The sequence below is a fragment of the Chelonia mydas genome, chromosome 2, assembly GCF_015237465.2.
Source record: "Chelonia mydas isolate rCheMyd1 chromosome 2, rCheMyd1.pri.v2, whole genome shotgun sequence".
NCBI lineage: Eukaryota > Metazoa > Chordata > Testudines > Cheloniidae > Chelonia > Chelonia mydas.
The window spans coordinates 142,779,765-142,806,606 of NC_057850.1; the positions used below are offsets into that span (position 1 = coordinate 142,779,765).

Here is a 26,842-nt window from a genome sequence, read left to right on the forward strand (position 1 = left end):
AATTGGGAGGGTTGGCACTGAGGCCAACCTAAGGGCGTCTAGCACGTCTTCAACTTTTCCTAGGTGCGTCTCCCAGTCAGGGCTACAGATGACTATGGTGTCTCAATAGGCAACGGCATGCTTGGAGTGGGGTTGTAGTAATTTGTCCATTAGTCATTGGAATGTTGTGGGCCCCCCGAAAGTGAGGACAGTATATTGGAAAAGGCTGTTGGGCGTAGAGAAGGCAGTCTTCTCCTTGGCATCCTCGGCCAGGGGGATTTGCCAATAGCCTTTGGTCAAGTCCAGTGTGGTCAGATATCAGGCCTTGCTTAACTGATCAACTAGCTCATCAATGCATGTGTCATAAATATAAAGGGAAGGGTAAACCCCTTTAAAATCCCTCCTGGCCAGAGGAAAAATCCTCTCACCTGTAAAGGGTTAAGAAGCTAAAGGTAACCTCACTGGCACCTGACCAAAATGACCAATGAGGAGACAAGATACTTTCAAAAGCTGGGAGGAGGAAGAAAAACAAAGGGTCTGTGTCTGTCTGTATGATTCATTTGCCGGGGATAGAACAGGGAATGGAGTCTTAGAACTTAGTAAGTAATCTAGCTAGGTATGTGTTAGATTATGATTTCTTTAAATGGCTGAGAAAATAGTTGTGCTGAATAGAATGAATATTCCTGTCTGTGTGTCTTTTTTGTAACTTAAGGTTTTGCCTAGAGGGATTCTCTATGTTTTGAATCTAATTACCCTGTAAGATATTCACCATCCTGATTTTACAGAGGTGATTCCTTTTTACTTCTATTAAAAGTCTTCTTGTAAGAAAAATGAATGCTTTTTCATTGATCTAAGATCCAAGGGTTTGGGTCTGTGGTCAACTATGCAAATTGGTGAGGATTTTTACCAAACCTTCCCCAGGAAGTGGGGTGCAAGGGTTGGGAAGATTTTGGGGGGAAAGACGTGTCCAAACTACGTTTTCTCAGGAAACCAGATAAAGTTTGGTGGTGGCAGTGGAAATCCAAGGGCAAAGGGTAAAATTAATTTGTACCTTGGGGAAGTTTTAACCTAAGCTGGTAAAAGTAAGCTTAGGAGGTTTTCATGCAGGTCCCCACATCTGTACCCTAGAGTTCAGAGTGGGGAAGGAACCTTGACAGCATGGTATTGGGTAGGCATCGAATTGGGATATTTTGTTCAACTTCCGGAATTCATTACAAAACCTCCTCACCTCCATCCTAATTTCTTCCCTTTTGTTCTCCGGTACTTGGTATGGCTTTATTGTTATCCTTGCTCCAGGGCAGGTGATATGGTGTTGGACTTTTGTCGTATGTCATAGCTGCACGGAAAACACGTCTTGGTTCCGCTGGATCATGTCAATGATCTCTGTCCATTGTTCCAGGATTAGTTCAGGGGATATTCTCACCTGCCCTTGTGGGCCATCTGTCTGGGCTGGAGCTCCCTGGGTGACCAGGCATGTCTCCCGGTCATGCCAGGGTTTCAGTAAGTTAACATGGTAGACTTGCTCTGGCCTTCGGTGGTCTTGGTTTCTTTACCTTATACTCCACCTCCCCAATGGCTTCCACTATCTCATATGGCCATACCAGCACCCATTCTCCTAGCTGAAATCTCCATGCTTTTGCTTGGCAGTTGTAATAGATCCACTGGGACTCTGTGCTTTCTCTAAATGTTCTCATACTATGGGGGGTCACTCGGGCTATTCGCTCTCTCATCTGTGCCACGTGCTCAATGACATTCTTCCCTGGGTTGGGCTGTTCTTCCCAGTCCTCCTTGGCAATATCTAATATGTTGCGTGAGTGGCCTCTGTATAGTAGCTTGGAAGGGCGAGAATCCAGTAGACGTCTGGGGGACCTCCCATAACGCAAACATCAAGTAAGGTAGAAGACTATCCCAGTCTTTTCAGTCCTGCGCCACCACCCTCTGGATCATGCTTTTGAGGGAACAATTAAATTGCTTGACCAGGCCATTCTGGAAAGCAGACTTCGACTCCCTCAGGGAGCGGATGGGTAGGATCCCCTGGGGGACTAACATGAAGGGGAAAGGAGTCCAGGAGAGCTGGCTGTATTTCAAGGAATCCCTGTTGAGGTTACAGGGACAAACCATCCCGATGAGTCGAAAGAATAGTAAATATGGCAGGCGACCAGCTTGGCTTAACGGTGAAATCTTAGCGGATCTTAAACATAAAAAAGAAGCTTACAAGAAGTGTAAGGTTGGACATATGACCAGGGAAGAGTATAAAAATATTGCTCGGGCATGTAGGAATGAAATCAGGAGGGCCAAATCGCACCTGGAGCTGCAGCTAGCAAGAGATGTCAAGAGTAACAAGAAGGGTTTCTTCAGGTATGTTGGCAACAAGAAGAAAGCCAAGGAAAGTATGGGCCCCTTACTGAATGAGGGAGGCAACCTAGTGACAGAGGATGTGGAAAAAACTAATGTGCTCAATGCTTTTTTTGCCTCTGTCTTCACTAACAAGGACAGCTCCCAGACTACTGCACTGGGCATCGCAACATGGGGAGTAGATGGCCAGCCCTCTGTGGAGAAAGAGGTGGTTAGGGACTATTTAGAAAAGCTGGACGTGCACAAGTCCATGGGGCCGGACGAGTTGCATCCGAGAGTGCTAAAGGAATTGGCGGATGTGATTGCAGAGCCATTGGCCATTATCTTTGAAAACTCGTGGCGAACGGGGGAAGTCCCAGATGACTGGAAAAAGGCTAACGTAGTGCCAATCTTTAAAAAAGGGAAGAAGGAGGATCCTGGGAACTACAGGCCAGTCAGCCTCACCTCAGTCCCCGGAAAAATCATGGAGCAGGTCCTCAAGGAATCAATCCTGAAGCACTTACACGAGAGGAAAGTGATCAGGAACAGTCAGCATGGATTCACCAAGGGAAGGTCATGCCTGACTAATCTAATAGCCTTCTATGATGAGATTACTGATTCTGTGGATGAAGGGAAAGCAGTGGATGTATTGTTTCTTGACTTTAGCAAAGCTTTTGACACGGTCTCCCACAGTATTCTTGTCAGCAAGTTAAAGAAGTATGGGCTGGATGAATATACTATAAGGTGGGTAGAAAGTTGGCTAGATTGTCGGGCTCAACGGGTAGTGATCAATGGCTCCATGTCTAGTTGGCAGCCGGTGTCAAGTGGAGTGCCCCAGGGGTCGGTCCTGGGGCCGGTTTTGTTCAATATCTTCATAAATGATCTGGAGGATGGTGTGGATTGCACTCTCAGCAAATTTGTGGATGATACTAAACTGGGAGGAGTGGTAGATACGCTGGAGGGCAGAGATAGGATACAGAGGGACCTAGACAAATTGGAGGATTGGGCCAAAAGAAACCTGATGAGGTTCAATAAGGATAAGTGCAGGGTCCTGCACTTAGGACGGAAGAACCCAATGCACAGCTACAGACTAGGGACCGAATGGCTAGGCAGCAGTTCTGCGGAAAAGGACCTAGGGGTTACAGTGGACGAGAAGCTGGATATGAGTCAGCAGTGTGCCCTTGTTGCCAAGAAGGCAAATGGCATTTTGGGATGTATAAGTAGGGGCATAGCGAGCAGATCGAGGGACGTGATCGTTCCCCTCTATTCGACATTGGTGAGGCCTCATCTGGAGTACTGTGTCCAGTTTTGGGCTCCACACTACAAGAAGGACGTAGATAAATTGGAGAGAGTCCAGCGAAGGGCAACAAAAATGATTAGGGGTCTGGAACACATGACTTATGAGGAGAGGCTGAGGGAACTGGGATTGTTTAGTCTGCAGAAGAGAAGAATGAGGGGGGATTTGATAGCTGCTTTCAACTACCTGAGAGGTGGTTCCAGAGAGGATGGTTCTAGACTATTCTCAGTGGTAGAAGAGGACAGGACAAGGAGTAATGGTCTCAAGTTGCAGTGGGGGAGGTTTAGGTTGGATATTAGGAAAAACTTTTTCACTAGGAGGGTGGTGAAACACTGGAATGCGTTACCTAGGGAGGTGGTGGAATCTCCTTCCTTGGAAGTTTTTAAGGTCAGGCTTGACAAAGCCTTGGCTGGGATGATTTGATTGGGGATTGGTCCTGCTTTGAGCAGGGGGTTGGACTAGATGACTTCCTGAGGTCCCTTCCAACCCTGATATTCTATGATTCTATGATTTGTTTGAGGATGACAGATTGAGGTATGCAAGGCCTGGATGCTGAGTAAGGTACATAAGTCCCTCATTAATTTTGACATGAACGGAATCCCTTTGTTGGTCAGGATCTCCTTAGGGATGCCCACTCTAGCGAAAACCTAGAGCAGTCGTTTTGCTATTGCCTTGGCCATGGAGCTTCTTAGGGGAACGGCTTCTGGGTATCATGTGGCATAGTCAAGGATGATGAGTTTGCCTCGGTGGCCCCGGGCCGATCTTTCTAGCGGGCCCACTAGGTCCATGGCTATCCTTTTGAGAGGGACTTCAATAACAAGCAAGGGCACCAAGGGGCCTGTAAATGAGGTTGGGAGCTGTGCAACTGGCATTCTGGGCAAGAGGCACAATAGCGCTGGACTTCCGCCTGTACTCCCAGACAGTAAAACTTCCTTAGGACTCTATCCTGGGTCTATCTATTCCTAGATGTCCCCAAATAAATGGCTGTGAGCTAACTCTAACATTGCCCTTGTGTGCTTCTGTGTTACTAAGAACTGCTCTATCATTTCCCCCCGTATCTGGGCTACAACAGTGCAACAGATTGCATTTGACCATGTAGTATGGCCCTGGGCCTTTGGATTTCCTCTCTGTGGGCACGCCGTTTACCTCCACTATCTCCTCCCTCACATTTGCATATAGCGGGTCATAGGCTTGGTCCTTCCCAAAATTCTTGTGTATTGGCAGTATTGATAGTCTGGTGCCTCAGGGTAGGGACTGGCTTCCTGGTCCATTGTGCCTCATCTACTGAGGTCTGGAACACTTCACGGGCTGCCAGCTGTCTCTCTATGAGGGTGACTAACTCATTATAGTTGGAAGGGTCATTCTGGCCAACCCAGGCTCAGAGGCTTGAGGGTAGCCCCCTCATATACCGGTCCAGCACCAGGAGCTCCATCATTTTCTCAGAGCTGAGGGCCTCGGGGTGCAGCTACTTCCGGGTCAGGTGGATTGGGTCAAACAGTTGCAACCATGGTGTTTTGTCCTCACTATACCACCACTCATGGAACCTCTGGGCTCGCAACACTGTCGTTAATCCAGATCTGGCCAGGATCTCCGGTTTCAGCTGTGGTAGTCTGCCACAGCCTCCCTGGCCATATAGTAGTAGGCCTCCTGGGCTTCCCCTTGCAGGAACAGGGTGAGGATGCCAGACCACTGATCTTCGGTCCAATCCTCCCACAGGGCTGCCCTCTCGAAAGCCAAGAGGTATGTCTCCACACCATCCTCCCGCATCATTTTCTGAGGGCAGTTGCTGACCTGTACAGTCCTGGCTCAGCTCCACAAGGGTCCTCACCTGGTTCACCACTTCATGCAGCACGGTGCGGTCCTGGCTCATCAGCAGGCAATTGGTCTCCTGTTCCAGCCATACCGCCTCCTGTTGGGCAGCTGCTTGGACCAGGGCAGCCTCCTGTTGGGCTACTGTGGCTTGTACTAGTGCCTTGACCACATCCTCCATTTTGGGGACAGGATGGTTTTGACTCACCCTGGATTAAGTTCACAGTATGGAATCCCACTCCTCTCACCACATGTGGCAAATGGTTGGTGTTATTACGGTGGGTCCTGTGCTTTCCCTTCATGTGATGGGTCACGGCAGCGCCTCTTGCCCCTGTTCTTGGGCATCGAGGGCTCCGCTCGTGCCCTGGTGGGAGAGAGAAGGACAGCAGGAACAGATCCGGGCCTGTCCCCTACTCAGGGTCCCAGCTCCTTCAGCTTCAAGGGCTTCCTGTCCTCTCCCCCCTAGGACAGGGTTTCCCTCAGTCCTCTGTGCCTGGGGAGTCCCTCTGCTCTGCCTTTCCTGGTACTATGATCCTCTGGTTAACAACAGTACTCCTCCAAACTACAGTCAGCTCTCCTTTCCGCCTCCTTGTCTGACTGAAGCAGGGGTTTCTATTAGGTCTCTGGCAGGGCCTTAATTGGCTCCAGGTGCTCTAATTAACTTGTAGTAACGTCTCCTCAGTCCACAGGGAATAAGGCTCTGATCATCCTGGGGCTTATGTCTCTCCCATCTATCGCTCTCTTGCTGCCCTCTGGCCCTGCTGTATCACATATCCTATACTATTAGTTGCTGTCAAAGGATATTTAATCAAATTCTACAAAGATAAATTTAACTCTGTAGTCCTTTTCTTTAGTGAAGCAATCAAAATTAAAAGAACCCTAAGGCCTAGTCTAAACAACAAGTTTAGGTCGAATTTAGCAGCGTTATCTTGATTTAACCCTGCACCCATCCACACGACTAAGCCCTTTTCCCCCCGACTTAAAGGGCTCTTAAAATCGATTTCTTTACTCCACACCCGATGAGGGGATTAGTGCTGAAATCGGCCTTGCCGGGTCGAATTTGGGGTACTGTGGATGCAATTTGACGGTATTGGCCTCCAGGAGCTATCCCAGAGTGCTCAGTTTTAACCACTCTGGACAGTGCTTTCAACTCAGATGCACTGGCCAGGTATACAGGAAAAGGCCCGCGGACTTTTGAATCTCCTTTCCTGTTTGGCCAGCGTGGCGAGCTCACCTGCACAGGTCACCAGCTCAGGAGTCCCAGAATCGCCAAAGAGCTCCAGCTTGGACCGAACGGGAGGTACAGGATCTGATCGCTGTATGGGGAGATGAATCCGTGCTGGCAGAACTCCGTTCAAAAAGACGAAACGCCAAAATATTTGAAAAAAAATCTCCAGTGGCATGAAGGACAGAGGCTATAACAGAGACCCGCAGCAGTGCTGCGTGAAAATTAAGGAGCTCAGGCAAGCCTACCAAAAAACCAGAGAGGAAAACGGCTGCTCCGGTTCAGAACCCAAGACATGCCGCTTCTATGATGAGCTGCATGCCATTGTAGGGGGGTGCAGCCACCACTACCCCAACCCTGTGCTTTGACTCCATCCAAGGAGGGGGAGGCAACATGGAAGCGGGTTTTGGGGGCAAAGAAGATGATGATTATGAGGAGATTGTAGATAGCTCAGAGCAAGGAAGCGGACAAACCGGTTTCCACAATATCCAGGATCTGTTTATCACCCTGGACGTGGACCCAGTACCCCCGAACCCACCCAAGGCAGGCTCCCGGACCCCGAAGGTGGAGAGGGGACCTCTGGTGAGTGTACCTTTGTAAATATTATACATGGTTTAAAAGCAAGTGTGTTTAATGATTAATTTGCCCTGGCATTCACGGCCAGTACAGCTACTGGAAAAGTCTGTTAACATGTCTGGGGATGGAGCAGAAATCCTCCAGGGACATCTCCATAAAGCTCTCTTTGCAAAAGGTTTCTGGGTGGGGGGAGCCTTATTCCGTCCTCCATGGTAGGATACTTTACCACGCCAGACCAGTAGCACGTAGTCGGGAATCATTGCGGAACAAAGCATTGCAGCGTATGGTCCCGGTGTTTGCTGGCATTCAAATAACATCCGTTCTTTACCTCTCTGCGTTACCCTCAGGTGAGTGATATCATTCATGGTCACCTGGTTGAAATAGGGTGGTTTAGTAAGCGGACATTCAGAGGTGCCCGTTCCTGCTGGGCTGTTTGCCTGTGGCTGAACAGAAATCTTCTCCACTGTTAGCCACGCGGTGCAGGGAGGGGTGAAGACATCATCCCAGAGAATTGGGTGTGTGTGTGTGTGTGTGTGTGTGGGGGGGGGGGGGGTAGCTGAGTTTCTGCTGCACGTGAACCCGGAAACCACAGCCCCTCCTTTTAAATTGCCAACCCATTTTTAATGGCCAGCCCAACGGCTACTTCGTATGGGAAATGAGGACGCTGCTGTTTGAAACCATTCCCACATGTTATGAAGGTTAAAGAAGCCAAAAGACTGTGGCTTACCATGGCTGCCTGCAAGCTGAAATCTGTTGCCCGGCCCTGCGTGAGTGATTTCTCACACCAAACCGGCATACCCTCAGTAAGAGGCAAAATACGACCTTGTAATGAAAGCACATGTGCTATGTAATGTTAACAGCAAGTTTTACCGTGAAAGAGTGCACCCACTGTTCTATAAAATGTGTCTTTTTAAATACCACTCTCCCTTTTTTTCCCCCTCCACCAGCTGCATATGTTTTTCCTTCCCAGAGGCTAGCAAAGATTAGAAGGCGAAAAAAACGCACTTGTGATGAAATGTTCTCTGACTTCATGCTGTCCTCCCACATTGACAGAGCACAGCAAAATACGTGGAGGCAGACAATCTCAGAGTGCAGAAAAACACAATATGACCACGAGGAGAGGTGGCAGACTGAAGATGGTAGGTGGCGTCAGCTTGCTGAAAGAAGGCAGGAGTCAATGCTCAGGCTGCTGGAGGATCAAAATCATATGCTCCAGAGTATGGTTGAGCTGCAGAAAAGGCAGCAGGAGCACAGACCGCCGCTACAGCCCCTGTGTAACCAATCGCCCTCCTCCCCAAGTTCCATAGCCTCCTCACCCTGACGCCCAAGAACGCGGTGGGGGGGCTTCTGGCCACCCAGCCACTCCACCCCAGAGGATTGCCCAAGCAACAGAAGGCTGGCATTCAATAAGTTTTAAAGTGCTGTGTGGCCTTGTCCTTCTCTCCTCCACCATCCCACCCGGTGCTTCCCTCCTCCACCACCCCTCCTGGGCTACCTTGGCAGTTATCCCCCTATTTGTGTGATGAATAAATAGAGAATGCATGAACGTGAAGCAACAATGACCTTATTGCCTCTGCAAGTGGTGATCGAAGGGGGGAGGGGAGGGTGCTTAGCCTACAGGAAATTAGAGTGAACCCGGGAGGGGGTTTCCATCAAGGAGAAACAAACAGAACTTTCACACCATAGCCTGGCCATTCCTGAAACTGGTTTTCAAAGCTTCTCTGATGCGCACCGCGCCCTCCTGTACTCTTCTAATGGCCCTGGTATCTGGCTGCGCATAATCAGCAGCCAGGCAATTTGCCTCAACTTCCCACCCTGCCACAAACGTCTCCCCCTTACTCTCACAGATATTGTGGAGTGCACAGCAAGCAGTAATAACAATGGGAATATTGGTTTAGCTGAGGTCTAACCGAGCCCGTAAACTGCGCCAGCGCGTTTTTAAACGCCCAAATGCACATTCTACCACCATTCTGCACTTGCTCAACCTATAGTTGAACAGGTCCTGACTACTGTCCAGGCTGCCTGTGTATGGCTTCATGAGCCATGGCATTAAGGGGTAGGCTGGGTCCCCAAGGATAACTATAGCATTTCAACATCCCCAATGGTTATTTTCTGGTCTGGAAAGTAAGTCCCTTGCTGCAGCTTTTGAAACAGACCAGAGTTCCTGAAGATGCGAGCTTCATGTACCTTTCCCGGCCATCCCACGCTGATGTTGGTGAAACGTCCCTTGTGATCCACCAGTGCTTGCAGCACCATTGAAAAGTACCCCTTTCGGTTTATGTACTCGCTGCCTTGGTGCTCTGGTCCCAAGATAGGGATATGGGTTCTGTCTATCGCCCCACCACAGTTAGGGAATCCCATTGCAGCAAAGCCATCCACTATGACCTGCACATTTCCCAGAGTCACTACCCTTGATATCAGAAGCTCAGTGATAGTACTGGCTACTTGCATCACAGCAGCCCCCACAGTAGATTTGCCCACTCCAAATTGATTCCCGACTGACCAGTAGCTGTCTGGCATTGCAAGCTTCCACAGGGCTATCACCACTCGCTTCTCAACTGTGAGGGCTGCTCTCATCTTGGTATTCTTGTGCTTCAGGGCAGGGGAAAGCAAGTCACAAAGTTCCATGAAAGTGCCCTTACGCATGCGAAAGTTTTGCAGCCACTGGCAATCGTCCCAGACCTGCAACATTATGCAGTCCCACCAGTCTGTGCTTGTTTCCTGGGCCCAGAATCGGCGTTCCACGCCATGAACCTGCCCAATTGACATCATGATGTGCACGCTGCAGGGGCCTGTACTTTGTGACAAGTCTCTGTCCATGTCCTCATCACTCTCGTCATCGCGCTGCAGTTGCCTCCTCCTTGCCTGGTTTCACTTTTCTTGCAGGTTATAGTCCTGCAGATCCTGCCGGATAATGGGCACGGTGTTTAGAGTGCTCATAATTGCTGCGGTGCTATAGCGTCTGCACTGAAAAAAGGTGCGAAACGATTGTCTGCCGTTGCTCTGATGGAGGGAGGGGCGACTGACAACATGGTTTACAGGGTTGGCTTACAGGGAATTAAAATCAACAAAGGGGGTGGCTTTGCATCAAGGAGAAACAGAATGGCCCCCTCAAGGATAGAACTCAAAACCCTGGGTTTAGCAGGCCGTTGATTTCACGGAGGGAGGGAGGAAGGGGGGAGAAAATGAATACAAAACAAATCTGGTCTATTTCTTGTTTTGATCCACTTCATCTATCTTTATACATCTTGCTGGCAGCAGACGGTGCAGTACGACTGCCAGCCATCGTCATCTCCTGGCTGCTCATTAGAAGACGGTGCAGGACTGCCGGCAGGACTGAATCGCCATGAGACGAAACTTAAAAGGAAAATGACCTGGCTGAGTCACTCCCATGTTTGCCCAGACGCCCCTGACCGACCTCACCGAGGTCGGCTAAAAGAGCACCCTGGAGTATGGTGACAATGGCTACCAGTCATATTGCACAGTCTGCTGCCAAAAGGCAATGACCTGCTGCTGTGTAGCAATGCAGTACCGCGTCTTCCAGCACCCAGCAGACATACGGTGATGGTAAGCTGAGTGGGATCCATGCTTGCCATGGTATGGCGCCTGCACGGGTAACCCAGGAAAAAAGGCGCGAAACGATTGTCTGCCGTTGCTTTCATGGAGGGAGGGAGGGAAGGGGGGCCTGACAATAGGTACCCAGAACCACCCGCGACAATGTTTTTGCCCCATCAGGCATTGGGATTTCTACCCAGAATTCAAATGGGCAGTGGAGACTGCGGGAACTGGGATAGCTACCCACAGTGCAATGCTCCGGAAGTCGATGGTTGCCTCGGTAGTGGGGACGCACTCCGCCGACTAAATGCACTTAGAGCATTTGTGTGGGGACACACACAATCGACTGTATAAAAATGCTTTCTACAAAACCGACTTCTATAAATTCAACCTAATTTTGTAGTGTAGACATAGCCTAAGAAAGGTGGTATGTGTAATCAGTTAAGCAGTTGTTTAAATTAAGGTTTGCTTCATATCCTGTCTTTCTTGCAGTGGACTATCTGCTACAGTGTGACAGAGCCACAATGTGTTAGTGTAGGTTACAGAAGCATCTAATTTGCCATGTTTTTTCTGAAAGATTGTGGGAAATGGATGTGCCTTGATCCTATTATATTAGGGTCCTGGGTTCTATACCTGAACAGATCTTGTGCACCTCTGAACATGCTTGTATTTAGAACATTACAAAGTTTAAAACAAAAGCAAAAAAAAAAAAGAAAATAAGTAAAATAAAACTGAATGGAAGAGCTCTAGAACCTTGACAATGGCAATCATGCTGAGTATATACAATATAAATGGCGCAATGATGATTTTCTGTTAAAACTAGTGGTTCCCAATGTCAATGCCAAGAGTTTATGTTCTTGGAGGATATTTTAAGCATCTGTTATGTATTTTTGGGGTAGTAATCAGAGCATTTAAATCTCAGCTCATTTAATAGGCAGAGAATTTCTATACCCATATTTGGCTAATATAAGTTAAAGAATTAATTTACATAAACTTTTAATAAGTATCACATAATAGAAATGACAATTCTTTAACTAGAGCAGGGCTGCAGGCAATGGTGAAAAATTATACCATTTTTGTTTACATGTGCATAAGCAGATTTGAATACGTTATCTATATTTCAAAAGTTTCACTTTCAACATTACTCTGTACTTACATATTTTTAGGGACCTAAGAAGGCACTTGTAGACAGCTTTGTGGTTTGTCAGTTTGATAATGAAAGCATGATAGCAAAGCCATTCTGCTGCTTCAGAAGGAAATAGCCCAGAAGCACCTTTGGTGCCTAAAGCAATCCCTGAAATGAAACAAACACAGTTTTACCAAAAGCTGATTAGCATTCAAGGATGTGCAGCAAATCCCTCTCCCTCCAATCACCTGAATATATAAGCACTTCAAACTTGAATGGATTTTTTCTTACAAAACCCATGAGAGCAAGGAAGTTGTGCCCTCATTTTTCAGATGAGGAACTGAGGCACAGAGACAATCAGTGATTTGTCCCAAGTCACATAGGAAGAGTACAGCAAAACTGGGAACTAGTTAACCACAAGATCATTTCCCTCTCCATAACTCATGAATAAAAGCTCTGACTGGTGGGGATGGGAGAGGTTAAAAAACAAATGAAAAATCTGCATCTTTAGTAAGTGAAAGTTTAAAAAATTAACACATTGGGTGTGATTCTCATCCCAGTCCACATCTTTTAAGCCAGGTTAAAGGACCAAAATGGAATCTTCTTCCTTCCGAACTATCTCGGAGAGAATTCCTCTGGTACAGACTCTGCAGAAGACAGCTGTAAGGCTGTCTTCCAAGGACCTTCTCACAAGTTCCGGCATGGGGGCGGGAGGGCTGTGGTAGGGGAGTATCACAGCACACACTGCTATCACAGACAGGACAGTCCAGGGAGGTTTCTATAACTTACATACACTATCTAAGCAGGCTAGCAGCCCAGAATCAAGACGGTGCAAAGATGTCTAAAAGCCGTTTTATCCCCCTTGGCCTTGGACTGCAAATTCTATGCTCCACCACTTAGAAGCACAACACGGAATCTCTCACCCATTGTGTGTGATTATGTTGTGATGTTATATGAGGACAATTAGCAGGAAATAAAACTTGGTTAAAATGAACACGTAAAGAAATAATTTATGAAAAATGAAAGTGTCAACTCTTTTACTACATAGAAAAAAGACTGTAGGTTACTATTATTGGATTGACTAGAAAAAATGTCACGCAGGTTTCAAGAATCACTCTGTCTTCTATAGGCCACAGAAACACAGTAAATTAGAGCAAAAGATATGTTGGTAAAGTGTTCATTAATGTGAAAAATTCAGATTAAGAACTACTTCAAGACAAAGGAGGAATGTATGAAAAAGTCAGTAATAGGTTATAGAATCTCTCTATAATTAGTTTCTGGATTTAATTTACTCTTGTATTTTTCTTCTTTGCACAATTTCTTGTGTATATTATTTCTACAGTACTACAGATGTGTATAGCCCTTATTTTATAGAAAGTTTAAAAAAATGTCAGACCTATACCACACACAAAATGAGGTATTGGAGGATGAGGAACAATAAAGGTCCTGATCAGGAGATATGCTGCTTGTTATATATGCAGTCTTACTTCCTATATATACACACCTTTTAAAATATGCAGATTAAATATATTTAAATTTAGGCAAAGTAGAATGATATCCAGAGTAGCAGTCAACAACAGAAAGCTAATGGGGGTGGGATCTGAAGAAAGGAACATGAGGATGTTCCAGGCATAGGGGGCTGCATAAGAAAAGGTGCACAGCTGTTTATGGAAAGGAGAAGACAAAAACAGCATTAAAGAGCACTGAATGGCAAAATATTTGTGTAAATAACGATAAGGTAACAACAAAATATAAGATTTCAGTAGGAGCAGTACCGTGTAGCCCTGAATAAGAAGTCTGAATTTAATATTAATTCTCGTGAAATAATTCTTGGGAAACCAATGAAGGGACTAAAGGAGGGAAAATAAAATAGCTGCAGAGAAGGGTAAAAAGTGCTTTCGACTGCATCCTGTCAAAAGGACTTGAGGAGACACAAGGTGAGATTTTGGGAGGCCAGGAAGGAGAAGGTACAGTAGCCAAGGCAAGAGATGATCAAAGCATGGACCAAGGTTTTGGGAATGCGAATGGAGGTGAAGGGACAGAATTTCACAATATGAGAAAAGAATTAGTAACAGCAGGATTTACAGTCTGAATGGAAAAGGAAGTGAGAAGAATATAACAAAGGTTGTGAGCCTGGATGACCAGAAAGATGGTGGGAAGGATAATAATAATAATAATACAATAATAATAATAATAAAGGAAGGGAAAGGAGAGGGTTTTTATGGTAGGAGTAGGACAAGAAATTTCATTTTTAATATGTTGGATTTGAGTTAGTGGCTGAACATACAGTAACAGAAATGGGAGGAAATGGAAACTTCTGCTTGAGGCTCCAAGAGGAGCAGCAGAGGAGGGTGTCATCAATAAGAAGTTATGAGAGTGTATGAGCTCATCCACAGAGGGGAGAGCGGTGACCAAGGAATGTGCTCGAAGGGACTTCACCAGAGAGTAAATGAGGGGAGAAGCAACCAAGTAAGAAAATGAAGGAGTGATAGAAGAGGCAGGAGAAAGACATCTCAAGGAAGAACAAATAATCAATCTTACCTGGTATCTTAATATAAACCAACCCTTCCCCTGCTGCATTCTCTCCTCAAGTCCTACTGCCTCTCAAATATCTCCTCTTTCCCATCCCATACTGCTCCAAGATGCCACTGTGTAACTCCACTTCCCACATTTGCAGTCTGCAGTTTCATCACCCTTCACTGTCTACCTCAAGCAGAAGCCACAGCAGAGACCAAAGTGAGCAGTTGATTGGGACTCTGTTACTGTGCCTGGTCTGAGAGTAGATCAGGTAGAGTAAGCTAAGTCACTCAGCCTAGAGCACAACATCAGTGTCATCTGCCCTCCCCATGGGGCAGGAAAATAATCCTCTCCCAATAGTCATTGCCTATGTGGAGAAAAGACAGAAAGATAAATGTACACACAAGGAGGAATGCCTCCAGTGAATGAGTGCTGGGGGGAGAGCATGTGCATGCTAGCAATGTGAGCATATACCCAAAATTCCTGGCATGTTTGTACAGCCCAGGCTGAAGCCTGTGCCACCTCATCTTCACTGTTATTTTTAGCCATGCTAGCTAGCTTAATGCTAGTGCAAATATGCCAAATATGCAATCACCCTTTTGACTACAGCATAGACTCAGCCCAGAACAGGTTGTTGGCAACCACAGGCATATGCTACATAATATGCTACAGGCTAAATAATATGATATCGTTTTTAAAAAGTGTATCAGAGGCAGTAACCTAGTGACTATGGAAATGGGAGTCAGGAAACCTGGATTTGTACAGAACTCTGACAATAATTTCTGTTGTGATGTTGGGCAAGTTCATTAGCATCTCTGTGTTTCAGTTTCCTTATCGTTAACTTGAGATAATACTGTGAACACACTCAAAAACTTGCATTTACTTATTGTAACCATTTAAGCAGATACCACAATATTTTTAATAATCCTTAATTCTAAGTACATGGAATATTAGAAATATAAATAAAGTTAAAGGTGGTAAACACCACACTTGAGGTCGTCCACTGTACTCACCCACCTCTGCAAAGCAATGAGATCCTCTGCAGAAATGTACTGTAAGTACCTTTAATTCATATACAGGTTGTGTATTATGGAGGAGCTCATCACGACTCCATAATGAAGGATGAGAGGACCCAACTGTGACGTTCTGTACCTTGGGGGAGTGCCCTGTAACCCCCATATTCCTCATCAATACATAATTGTGATCTTGCATATAGAGCAGTCCATGTGAGATATCTGGGGAAAGGTTATGATCTGCTGAAAGTAATTTTTCTATCGATATATGTATATCATTAATGCATATGTAGTTATGAGAATTTTGTTGTGTGGTTGTCACTAAATTATGCTGTAAATTGGGGGAATCAGCCAGATATTAGCTCCCCAGAGACAACAGCAAGGAAAGTAACCAACACCCAGGCGGAGTGTCAAACAACGCATCAACAACCATTGTCCAGCAAGGGAGCTACATACAATTCAATGACCCGCCTGCATGAGGCCACACCAGTAGAAAGTTGGCTAGATTGTCGGGCTCAACGGGTAGTGATCAATGGCTCCATGTCTAGTTGGCAGCCGGTGTCAAGTGGAGTGCCCCAGGGGTCGGTCCTGGGGCCGGTTTTGTTCAATATCTTCATAAATGATCTGGAGGATGGTGTGGATTGCACTCTCAGCAAATTTGCGGATGATACTAAACTGGGAGGAGTAGTAGATACGCTGGAGGGCAGGGATAGGATACAGAGGGACCTAGACAAATTGGAGGATTGGGCCAAAAGAAACCTGATGAGGTTCAATAAGGATAAGTGCAGGGTCCTGCACTTAGAACGGAAGAACCCAATGCACAGCTACAGACTAGGGACCAAATGGCTAGGCAGCAGTTCTGCGGAAAAGGACCTAGGGGTTACAGTGGACGAGAACCTGGATATGAGTCAGCAGTGTGCCCTTGTTGCCAAGAAGGCCAATGGCATTTTGGGATGTATAAGTAGGGGCATAGCGAGCAGATCGAGGGACGTGATCGTTCCCCTCTATTCGACATTGGTGAGGCCTCATCTGGAGTACTGTGTCCAGTTTTGGGCTCCACACTACAAGAAGGACGTAGATAAATTGGAGAGAGTCCAGCGAAGGGCAACAAAAATGATTAGGGGTCTGGAACACATGACTTATGAGGAGAGGCTGAGGGAACTGGGATTGTTTAGTCTGCAGAAGAGAAGAATGAGGGGGGATTTGATAGCTGCTTTCAACTACCTGAGAGGTGGTTCCAGAGAGGATGGTTCTAGACTATTCTCAGTGGTAGAAGAGGACAGGACAAGGAGTAATGGTCTCAAGTTGCAGTGGGGGAGGTTTAGGTTGGATATTAGGAAAAACTTTTTCACTAGGAGGGTGGTGAAACACTGGAATGCGTTACCTAGGGAGGTGGTAGAATCTCCTTCCTTGGAAGTTTTTAAGGTCAGGCTTGACAAAGCCTTGGCTGGGATGATTTGATTGGGGATTGGTCCTGCTGTGAGCAGAGGGTTGGACTAGATGACCTCCTGAGGTCCCTTCCAACCCTGATATTCTATGATTCTATGAATTGCTCAACCTTGCCTGGAGACTCAGCAATGTCCACCAGACATGCCTGGACTTGTGTTCTCCAAGCACATGGGATTGAGGGTATAAAACAGAACACAGGGGCCCCATGCTGGGCCTTTCTCCTGCCCCCACCTATGCTGCAAGCAACAAGGACACTGAGAATACTTAAGACTCCAATAGAGGAGACTGATCCAGGTTTCCAGGGTGAAATCTGTGTACTATGAACTGCAATATCCAGTGGGGTGAGAAAAATGCTTAATCTAGATGTTGTCCCATCTAATAGGGTTGAGAGTTTAGACTGCATGCTTATATTTTATTTTATTTTGGTAACTAACTGATTGTTTGCCTATCACTTATAATCACTTAAAATCTATCTTTTGTAGTCAATACATTTGTTTAACTGTTTATCTTTATCAAAGAGTTTGCCTGAAGTGTTTGGTAATCTGCTCAGGTTTGCAAAGGCTAGTGTATATTCACTTTCTATAGATGAAGTGGTGAACCAATTAATAAATCAGCACTGCTCGTCTTGAGCAATGCAAAACAGCATATTCCTGAGGTACAGTGCTGGGATCTGGGTGGATCTGGCTGGTGCCTTTCTCTGTGTGATTCATGAGTGACTCTGGGAGCATTCATGCAATCTAGCTAGGTGGGGGCCTCCACATACTGTTGTGCTGAGTGTTAACAGTGCCTGCAGGGGTTTGCTGCTTGTCACTAGCAAAGCATTGTGAGAGACAGCTGAGGCTGGAGAGAGTTAAGGGAGCACAGCGGTCTCACAGTCCCAGGCTGCACCCCAGGGATTGCATCACACAAACACTTATTGAATTTATTTTCTGAGAATTTAAAAGTAAAATCTGTTAATTAGTTCCATCCCCAGTGGTTTTATTGGCTGAAGGAAAGGGACCTCAATTGTATATCAATTGTCTCTGATCAGTCCCAAAGCTGCAGTTGTCAATGCTTTCAGGGTTTATTAAATGTGAACTGTGACATCTCCATTATTTTATCCACAACAGGAAATGTCTCCTCTCTACATATGTTATATAGGTAAACATTTTGTTTCTAATAGAACATGCTGCTTGATCATTCATACTAGTTACCCTGGTATGGGAGAATGATTCACTGCCAGTGCAACAGATGAGCATAACAGTGACTGCAGCTATTGTGCCACTGAGGTGTTGTAACATTCTGGGGTGCACTCCAGACCAGAGAAGAGTTGTGTCACCTCTTACCCCATGACCCTGAGTACCTTACAATGCCTTGCTACTGTGGCTCTCTGCCTGGGACAACCATAGTCAGCAAAAAGCATGCACTCTATTTTTGTGAAAAGAAAAGGAATACTAGTACTCCTTTTCTTTTTGCGAATACAGACTAACAAGGCTGCTACTCTGAAACCTCTATTTTTGTGGTATTGCAGGCAGGCACTACCCGAACCCTGTCGCAGTGCCACAGTTATGCAGGATTTACACACAGCTCATTAATGTAACAGGTTTACACTTTAAGCACTGGTGAAATAGTTTTAAGTGATTTTCAAGTGAAAAGGCTGGGAGCAGTCAAAGAAAGGCATAAATATGATTAAGCAGCAGAAAAGGCAGGATGTGCAAAGAAGCAGATGCTGAGCTCACCAAGAAACAGTTAAAAGAGCTGTTTGCACACTCAGGTCTTGCAGCAGCTGATCAGATTCAGAAGCAAATAGAGCGAGTAGCCATGCTACACTCATAAACCAGGAGACAGAATGGGGCACTTGCTGCAAACTGGGAGCCAGATAAGGGTCCCTTTTTCTCCTACAGGACATGCAGAAGCCTAAGCAGATGGTTCCCCAGATGACCCAACAGAAGCAGTATCAATAGCGAGAGGTACAGAGCTGTGCAGGTTAGAATGGAAAAGGCTGTTAGTGGAGGAGAGACGGACAGATCTGGATATCAGGTGTCTGAGTCAGGAAGCAGAGCTGGAGCAACAGAAGCTTGCTGACAAGGACAAACAGGCAGCTCAGACAGAAGAGGAGGGGCAAGTCATGCTCATGGAACCCAGGAGGAAGGACATAATGGTGTACCTGATAGGAGGCTAGCAGACAACCAGATGTGGGTATGATGGACCCTACCACTCTGCCTGTAGCCTTTGATATTATGGGTTCTAAAAGTTATTCCAGGATTCTGACTGTGGGAAGTGTTTTTTCTTGATGTGTTGTTTGTATGCTGTTTTGAGGTAACCAGGTTGAACCCGAGGACTCAGATACAAGCCCACGATAGCCAGACTCAGTGGTTGAAGCAGTAAACCCTCACCAGGGAAATGGAGTCAGCGCTGAATGTGTCTGTGGTATAGCTGAAAAGGTGCTGTGGCCCAAGATCTGCTCATGTGCTAAAGACTCTGACACAGCTAGGAATGCTGTGGTCCAGAACGCTACTGAAAGCAGAGAAACTGAGGCAAGGCTAGACAGTGCAGTGGCCCAGAAACTGCTGAGTGCAGAGAGATGGTGGTGGATCAGAACTCAGCTGGGCGCAGGGCAGACGTTGAGGGGGATGAGACCTGTTTTCGTGTCCTAATGGGTGACTTTTTACTGTTTTGGGTGAAGGAAACTGAGGCACAGCTAGATGATGTTGTGGCCCATGATTTGCTAGGAGCAGTGGGACTCTGGCACAGCTAGGTAAATAACTGTGGGCCAGAACTCCACTGAGAGCAGGGCAGACTTGGAGCAGTAAGAGAGCTGAGTAAACACTTTCAGGGATGACAGAACTCTGGGCTGGGTGACCCAGAGGGTGTGAAGCAACTGCTGGGGGAAGTATGGATGCTAAGGAGGGGGAAAGGTGCCCCTTAATCTATAGATTTAGGATGTTCATTTCAGATGTAATTAAACATATTGAGGGGTTGGAGAACAGTGGGTTCTAACCTGCTGCCAATGGGTCAACCAGTGGGTCAACCCTGCAGCTTTGTAAGGGGGGCGTGGTGACACTAAGCATCCTGTATTCACATTGTAAACACTACTGTAATAATCTTTGTGAAAAATATGTCTTGTGAGGTATTGCCTGAAGATCAACAACTCACTGATCATTAGTAATCTTGTGTGATGTATGTCTGTGGTGGTATTAAGAGTTATGGACATATTCTGAAAGGATAACTAAAAGGTGTTCAGGCCAGGCAAATCAGGGAGTTAATAAACATTAGACAGAGGAATGTACATTTGATTCTCTGAGCAGCCCAATCTTCAGGAAAAGACAATGGTCCATTTTTACATATTCGGTAAACAAACTACGAGTGAGTTTGGCTCATCTTGCTGGTTGCAACCAAGGCTGGTAGAAGCCAGAGTGGTGCTGTAGACAGGCTACTGAGGTCAGAACAGCTGAACAAGGACTGTCTAGCATACGGACACTCAGGGTGTGACCTATACACTGGTAGGCTGGTTATAAGCTACAACAGCAAAGCATTGCAGGCAAGTGGCAACCCCTCACTGGTCAGGATTGCACTTCTGAACCCCGTCACGTGTCTATTTTTAAAACTTTAAAATTCTTCTTTATTTTATGATATTCATAACCACTTAACATGCCGTACCTGTGTTTTTGGTTTTCAAAATAGAATAGCAGCATGATGCAGTATCAGAAATGATCCTCAGGAAGAAGCAAGGGTTTTTTCTAACTTGCTGGTTAAAGGGAAGCTGGAGAACACATGCATGGAACCTAATAATAAAAGAGTTTATTAAACTTTTAAAATCCCAAGTGATAACCTTAAAAAAATTAAAAACATTGGAAAGGGGGTGGGAAACTTGAGCCCCATTTAGTTCCTTGGGGGAAGGGGAAGAATGAACTGCTGGCACCAGATGCTGGGTCTGTGGGTCACAGTGGGGTGAAGAGAGGAGAAAACAGACATACACTTGCAGGGTGGGGGGAAAAGAGGAAGAGGTTGCCCAGTTCTTGCCCCACATGGTGCTCCTTAAAGGATGGTGGTGGGGAACTCAGGCCAAATCTCTTCTCCTCCATTCCCAGCAACAGCTGTTCTGGCAGCTTTCAGGTGGTCCCAGTGCAGCATCTGCTACAGCAGGATAGAGTCCCTCATCCTGAAAGTTTGGCCTACATTCTTTGTTCCTTTAGGTATAAGTTTATATTCAGTTGTATTAAAATGCACAATTGTTTGCTTCCACCTAGGCAATCCATGTCGCTCTGTATAAGTAACCTATCCTCTTTATTATGTAGAGCTATACAATATTCCTACTCAATATTTCCCCATTTCTATATCCAAGGAGCACATGAACCCTTTTGGCCACAGTGTTGCATTGGGACTTCATGTTCAGCTGATAATCCACCATGACCCACATGTCTTTTTCAGTTACCACTCCCCAAATGTTATTAGTGATGATTTTTTTTTCCCCAGGTCATTAGTAAAAATGTTAAAAGCATAGTTAAAAATTGATCCCTGCAAGATCACAGTAGAAATATTTCCATTTGATGATCCCCCATTTACAATTACATTTTGAGACCTGCCAGTTTGAATTCATTTAATGTGTGCCATGTTCATTTTGTATCGCTCTAGTTTTTCTTTTTTAATGAGATTACAAGTTGGGTTGATCAAGGTAATAGTGTTGATGCAATACACTTCTGGTAAGGCTTGGTACCGCTTTACACGGACAAAAAAGTTGGACAACATCTGTTTTCCATAAACCTATGGTGACTGGCATTAATTGTATTCCCCTTCTTTAATTCTTTGTTAATTGAGTCCCATTATTTTGCCTAGGATCAATGTCAGGATGAGAGACGGGCGGTGCGGGGCTTGTTACGACTATAGCCTCCCCAAATTTTCCCTTAGCACCCCCCCACCCCATAGGCAGTCCTCCCAGTGCAAAGATCAAACTTTATGCAGAAGTTAGGGTGGCATGGTATGGCATTGCCACTCTTACTTCTCCACTGCTGCTGGCAGTGGCACTGCCTTCAGAGCTGGGTGGCTGGAGAGTGGTGGCTGCTGGCTAGCAGCTCTGAAGGCAGTGCTGCCACCAGCAACAGGGCAGAGGAAGCCTGGGCAGGGGCTGGGGGGGCCCCAAAGCAGTCCCAAGCCTGTGTCCCTGCCCGCCAGGGCATGCCGCCCAGGGCAGATGGAGGGTCTGGGGTTCCCACAGTGGCTTGGACTAACCTGCTCCAGCCCAGGCTCCTGTGCCCCACTTCCCGTGGTCTCCGCTCCTCAAGGGCTCTGCTGGCCCCAGAAAAGCGCCCCCCCAGGTGGCTCTTACTGGCTGCAACTAGTCAAAGGGTGGCAGGGAGCTGAAGAGAAGCTACAGCCCCATGGCCCCAGGCACCAGCAGCAGGAGGAGCCAGGGGAGCACCTTGGCCACCTGCACCATGGCACCAGCCAGCGCAGCAGCCACCCTGCACTGCCAAGCTCTGGCTTCTGGCCTCCGACCTGGCCAGGGGACAGGGCCTCAAGGGTGGGAAGAGGAAGAGGTGCGGCCAGCACTTACCTGAGGAGCAGGGGCCAGGGCCAGGGAGAAGCAGAGCCTTCTGACAAGTGGGGGCCAGCACCTACCTGAGGAACCGGGAGAGGGCTGGGGCAATGGGAAGGAGGCAGGGCCTCTTGGCTAAGGGTGGGACCAGAATTTACCAGAGAGCGAAGGGGCAGAGCCCCCCTCCCCTGGCTAATTTTCTTAGCCCACCTCAGCCCCGCCACCGGGAAGAAGCTGGTATTGCCCCTGCTGACAGAACTATAATTACCAGGGTCATCCCATTTAGCCTTTTTAAATATTGGCATAACATTCGCTTTCTTCCACTCTTCTGAAACTTCCTCAGTGTTTCAAGAGTTATTTCAGAGTAGCAGCTGTGTTAGTCTGTATCCACAAAAAGAAAAGGAGTATTTGTGGCACCTTAGAGACTAACAAATTTATTTGAGCATAAGCTTTCGTGAGCTACAGCGAATTTATTTGAGCATAAGCTTTCACTGTAGCTGTAAGGTGCCACAAGTACTCCTTTTCTTTTTTCAAGAGTTATTGAAAATCAACATTAATGGTTCAGTGAGCTCTTCAGCCAGTTCTTTTAAAATTTTTGGATGCAAGTTATCCATCCAGACCTGCTGATTTAAAAATGTCTAATTTCTAGTAGCCACTGTTTAATATCCTCTTGAGTTACTCTTGGAATGGAAAGTGTTTCATAATCATATGATATAACTACCGAACAGAAATATTTATCGAACACTTACGATTTAGGCCATCCAAGTAGGCAGACTGGATTTTTCTCTTACCCATTCTCCCTTGTTATGAAATATAGCTTAGGGAGGGATCCCAGACCCTGTGTCACAGTAAGAGTTTCACACCTTTGACGTTAATGGATCCATTGTAAGTAATCTCCGAGATCAAACCACAGCCACAGAGATAGGCCACATAAAACATAGGAAGTTGAAATGGTGTTGGAAAGGTGGCTTACTTAAGGGAGAACCTGTGCAAGTTCTTTTGAAAGGTGGGCTATGTCCTTTGAGCTCTCCCCAAACCTGCTGCTTCCCAAAGTGAAACAACAGTTAGAATGGAATAGAATGATGTATTAGAGTGAAGTATTGAAACAGAATGGTGTCTCCCTATGGAGTTGTATGACAAATGCAGGTATGGTGATATCTGTAGACTTAAACAAGTTTAATGAGTCAATACTGGGGGGGAAAGGTATATTGCTCTTGCCATGGAAAATAAAGGGCCACATCTCTCAAGTAGCACAGAAGTAGTAGTATTCAATAGAGCTAGAAAAATTTACACCAGCAGAAGATAGTTGGTTAGTTGGTGCAGTAATGGTCTCCTCACTAGATGTAGTTAGTAAATGCTGGAAAGTTCCACCCCTCCGAGAATACCAAGCTGACAAATTTTATAATGTAACTTAGAAAAAGAAGATATTGATTTCATTTGTTCCCATTCAGCGTCAAACCCTACTAAATACTGTGAAGCTTGGAGGGAATGGAAATGTATATGGAAGACATTTTAGTTCATGGGAAGTTAGAAGAAGATTATAGCACAAAGGTTAAAAACGGTTTTTAAGGCAATAAAGGCTATTGGACTTTAACAGACAAAAGTGCATCCTACAACAAAGTCAGCTATGTTCTTAAGGACACATGAGTTATAAAGGGGAGTAAGGGCAGACCACCAAAAAAAAAAAAAAAAAAGAAAGGCTCGAATTGAAATTCTACCACCTAAAATGTATTATGAAGCACATGTGGGAGTCATTTTGAGTGGCCTTCCAGTCTCGCTACAGAGATTAGAACAATGTAAAATAGCCATTAGTGGTGATACACAACTGCAAGATGCAGTTGGCGCAGTGACTTAATGACGTTGTGCATACAGCCTGTGACTTCTATCCAGTGAAAGAAAATTTTCCAAATTTGATTATCTATGCCTATTGCATTGTACTTCCACAGGGCCAGACCCACAAAGGGACTTCGGTGTTGCAAGGCCTGATTTTTAGGCTCCTTGCCACCCAGTGGAATCCCCAGTCCCAAATTAGGTGACCAAGCTCCCTTTACAATGCATGAGGAGAGACAAATGCCGAAGAATGGGATCCACAAAAGCCAGCACTGTGAACCAGGAGCTGCCAAAGCTAGCCAACAGGACATGCTGAGGAGAGGATGGGTCCTTACTCCTGTCCCTCAAAGGGATTTAGGTGCCTACATCTAGGCCAGAGGGAGGTACCTATCTCTGCTTAGGGTTCATAGCCATGAACCCTCTCCTGGATTTAGGTGCCTAAGCTGTTTTTTGGAGGAGGTGGTGGTATCACCACTGCCCCCATATAACTTTTAGCCCAGTGGTTACAGCATTGACCTTGCATATGGGAGCCCCAGATTCAATTCCCCCTTTTGCCTGAGGTGGGGAAAGGGATTTGAATGTGGGTTTCCTACTCACCAGGGAAATGCCCTAGCTACTGCACTGTGGGTTATTAAATAATCTTTGGGCCAATAAAAGAGAGAATAACTCTACAGCCCAGCAGTTAGGGCACTCACCTGGAATATGAGACCCATGTTCTAGTCCCACTGCTCCAATGCATAGTTACTATTTATAAAAAGTGGAACAATTTCAACAGCAGACATTGAGAGAAACGTGCCCTGGAATAGCCCATAGCCCAGTGCTTAGGGCATTCTCCTGGGAGAGGGAAGACCCTAAGTTCAAATTCCTTTTCAACATTAAGGAGGGTGGGGGAAATGAACCTGGGTCTCCCATATCATGCGGGAGTTCTTGAGACACTGGACAAAAGGTTATAACAGGAGCACCTCCTGTTTTGAGTGGGGTTATGCATGCTCTGAGCATGCCCACACACAGACAAGACAAGTGGGGGGAGCACCTAGTTTGAGGATACCATTTTGGCTTAGCATGAGGTAGGCACCCAAGCACCTAGTCTGAGGTGGCTATGCACATGCTCACTGGGAGAAACGTAGGTACCTACAAAGTTGGTGACAGCTGAGTGAGGATTTTGAGGATTGCGGTGGTGCATAAAGGTAGGACTTTGACATCTAAAGTGGCAATTATCATTATTAATAATTATTTGTAGTCAAGTGGTGGAAGCAAGCATAAATGTCAGTGTAGTGGGCCAACAAACTCACCTAAAATGCAGGGCAAATCATGCAAGTCTGGTGTCAGAAAGACACAATGAAAAGAACCGTTCAGCCACAGCATTACATGATAGTTAGGGCCCTACCAAATTCAGGGTCCATTTTGGTCAATTTCACAGTCACAGGATTTTAAAAGTAGTCAGTGTAATGTTTACATCTGAAATTTCATAATATTGTAACTGTGGGGGTCCCGACCCAAAAGTGAGTCATGGGGAATAGCAAAGCTATTGTAGGGGGGTCATGGGATTGCTACCCTTGCTTCTGCGCTGCTGCTGGTAGGGGCAGTGTCTTCAGAGCTGGGTAGCACCCTGCTCTAAAGCCAGTGCCACCACCAGTAGCAGTGAGGGTCACAGGATATGAGCGGTCATCACTTCGGGGGGGGAGGAGGGGCAGGGCCAGCCTTATGGGGGAGGTTCCCGGAGGTGGCTCTGACCCAGCCCTGGGAGTGGCCTATTCAGCGGAAGAGGAAGTCTAATCCCTCCCCAGCCCAGCTGGGACTAGCCACTGGAGCCCAGCACACGGCAAGAGCCTCTGGCTGAGGTGCACCCAGCCCTGCCCCTCCCCTACAGTAGCCAGATATCATAGGGGAGATCAGGTTTCACGGTCTGCGATGCATTTTTCACAGCTGTGAATTTGGTAGGGCCCTAATGATAGCCCTTGGAAAAGAAAAGAAAAGCACTAGATCAGTGTATACAGGGGAGGCCTACCGATATGATAACACTGAATATTTTTCTAAATTTGTAGAAAATCTACTCATTAGAATTAGTCCACTGAATGCATCTGATGAAGTGAACTGTAGCTCACAAAAGCTTATGCTCAAATAAATTTGTTAGTCTCTAAGGTGCCACAAGTACTCCTCTTTTTTTTTTTTTTTTTGTGGATACAGACTAACACGGCTGCTACTCTGAAACCTGTCATTAGAATTAGACCCACAAGTCAAAACATCAAAGAAAAGTTAAGAAAAGACATCTTTTTGGCATTCAAGAAGAAATAGTCATTGACAACAAGTCACAGTTTACCAGCTCTGAATTGTAAGTTTGGGGAATACAGTACAATTGCAAGAATATTACTTCCAGCTCCCGTCACCAGCAAGGGAATGGTCCAGTGGACAGAATACAGACTGACAAGAGAATTTTGCAAAATTAGCTCATCTGAATTATAGGACAACATCATCATGCCCCATCATGCATGGTTTGCATGGAGAGGCTCCTACAATCTTATGGGTAGCAAGCTAGTTGGTTTTTACCCTGCTCCCCATTCTTATGGCTTTGGACTTTTCCATCCCTTTGTGTTCTACTTTGCTCTCCCCCATATCC

The 26,842-nt window shown here is 46.2% G+C and overlaps 1 protein-coding gene across 8 annotated transcripts in view; it reads right to left on the reverse strand.

Moving 5' to 3' along the window:
- TERT (telomerase reverse transcriptase) overlaps positions 1-26,842 on the reverse strand; it is a 133,471-nt gene that overhangs the window by 31,465 nt on the left and 75,164 nt on the right. For 6 of the 8 annotated variants that reach the window (XM_043540299.1, XM_037893378.2, XM_027824049.3 and 3 more), the window contains 2 exons: positions 20,520-20,644; positions 11,932-12,069 (listed from right to left, as the gene is read on the reverse strand). In XM_043540299.1, the coding sequence (XP_043396234.1) occupies positions 11,932-12,069; positions 20,520-20,644 (263 nt within the window). Of the gene's footprint in view, positions 1-9,860; positions 10,188-11,931; positions 12,070-20,519; positions 20,645-26,842 lie in introns of those variants that run through there. The other 2 variants (XM_037893377.2, XM_037893376.2) reach the window with 2 other exon arrangements.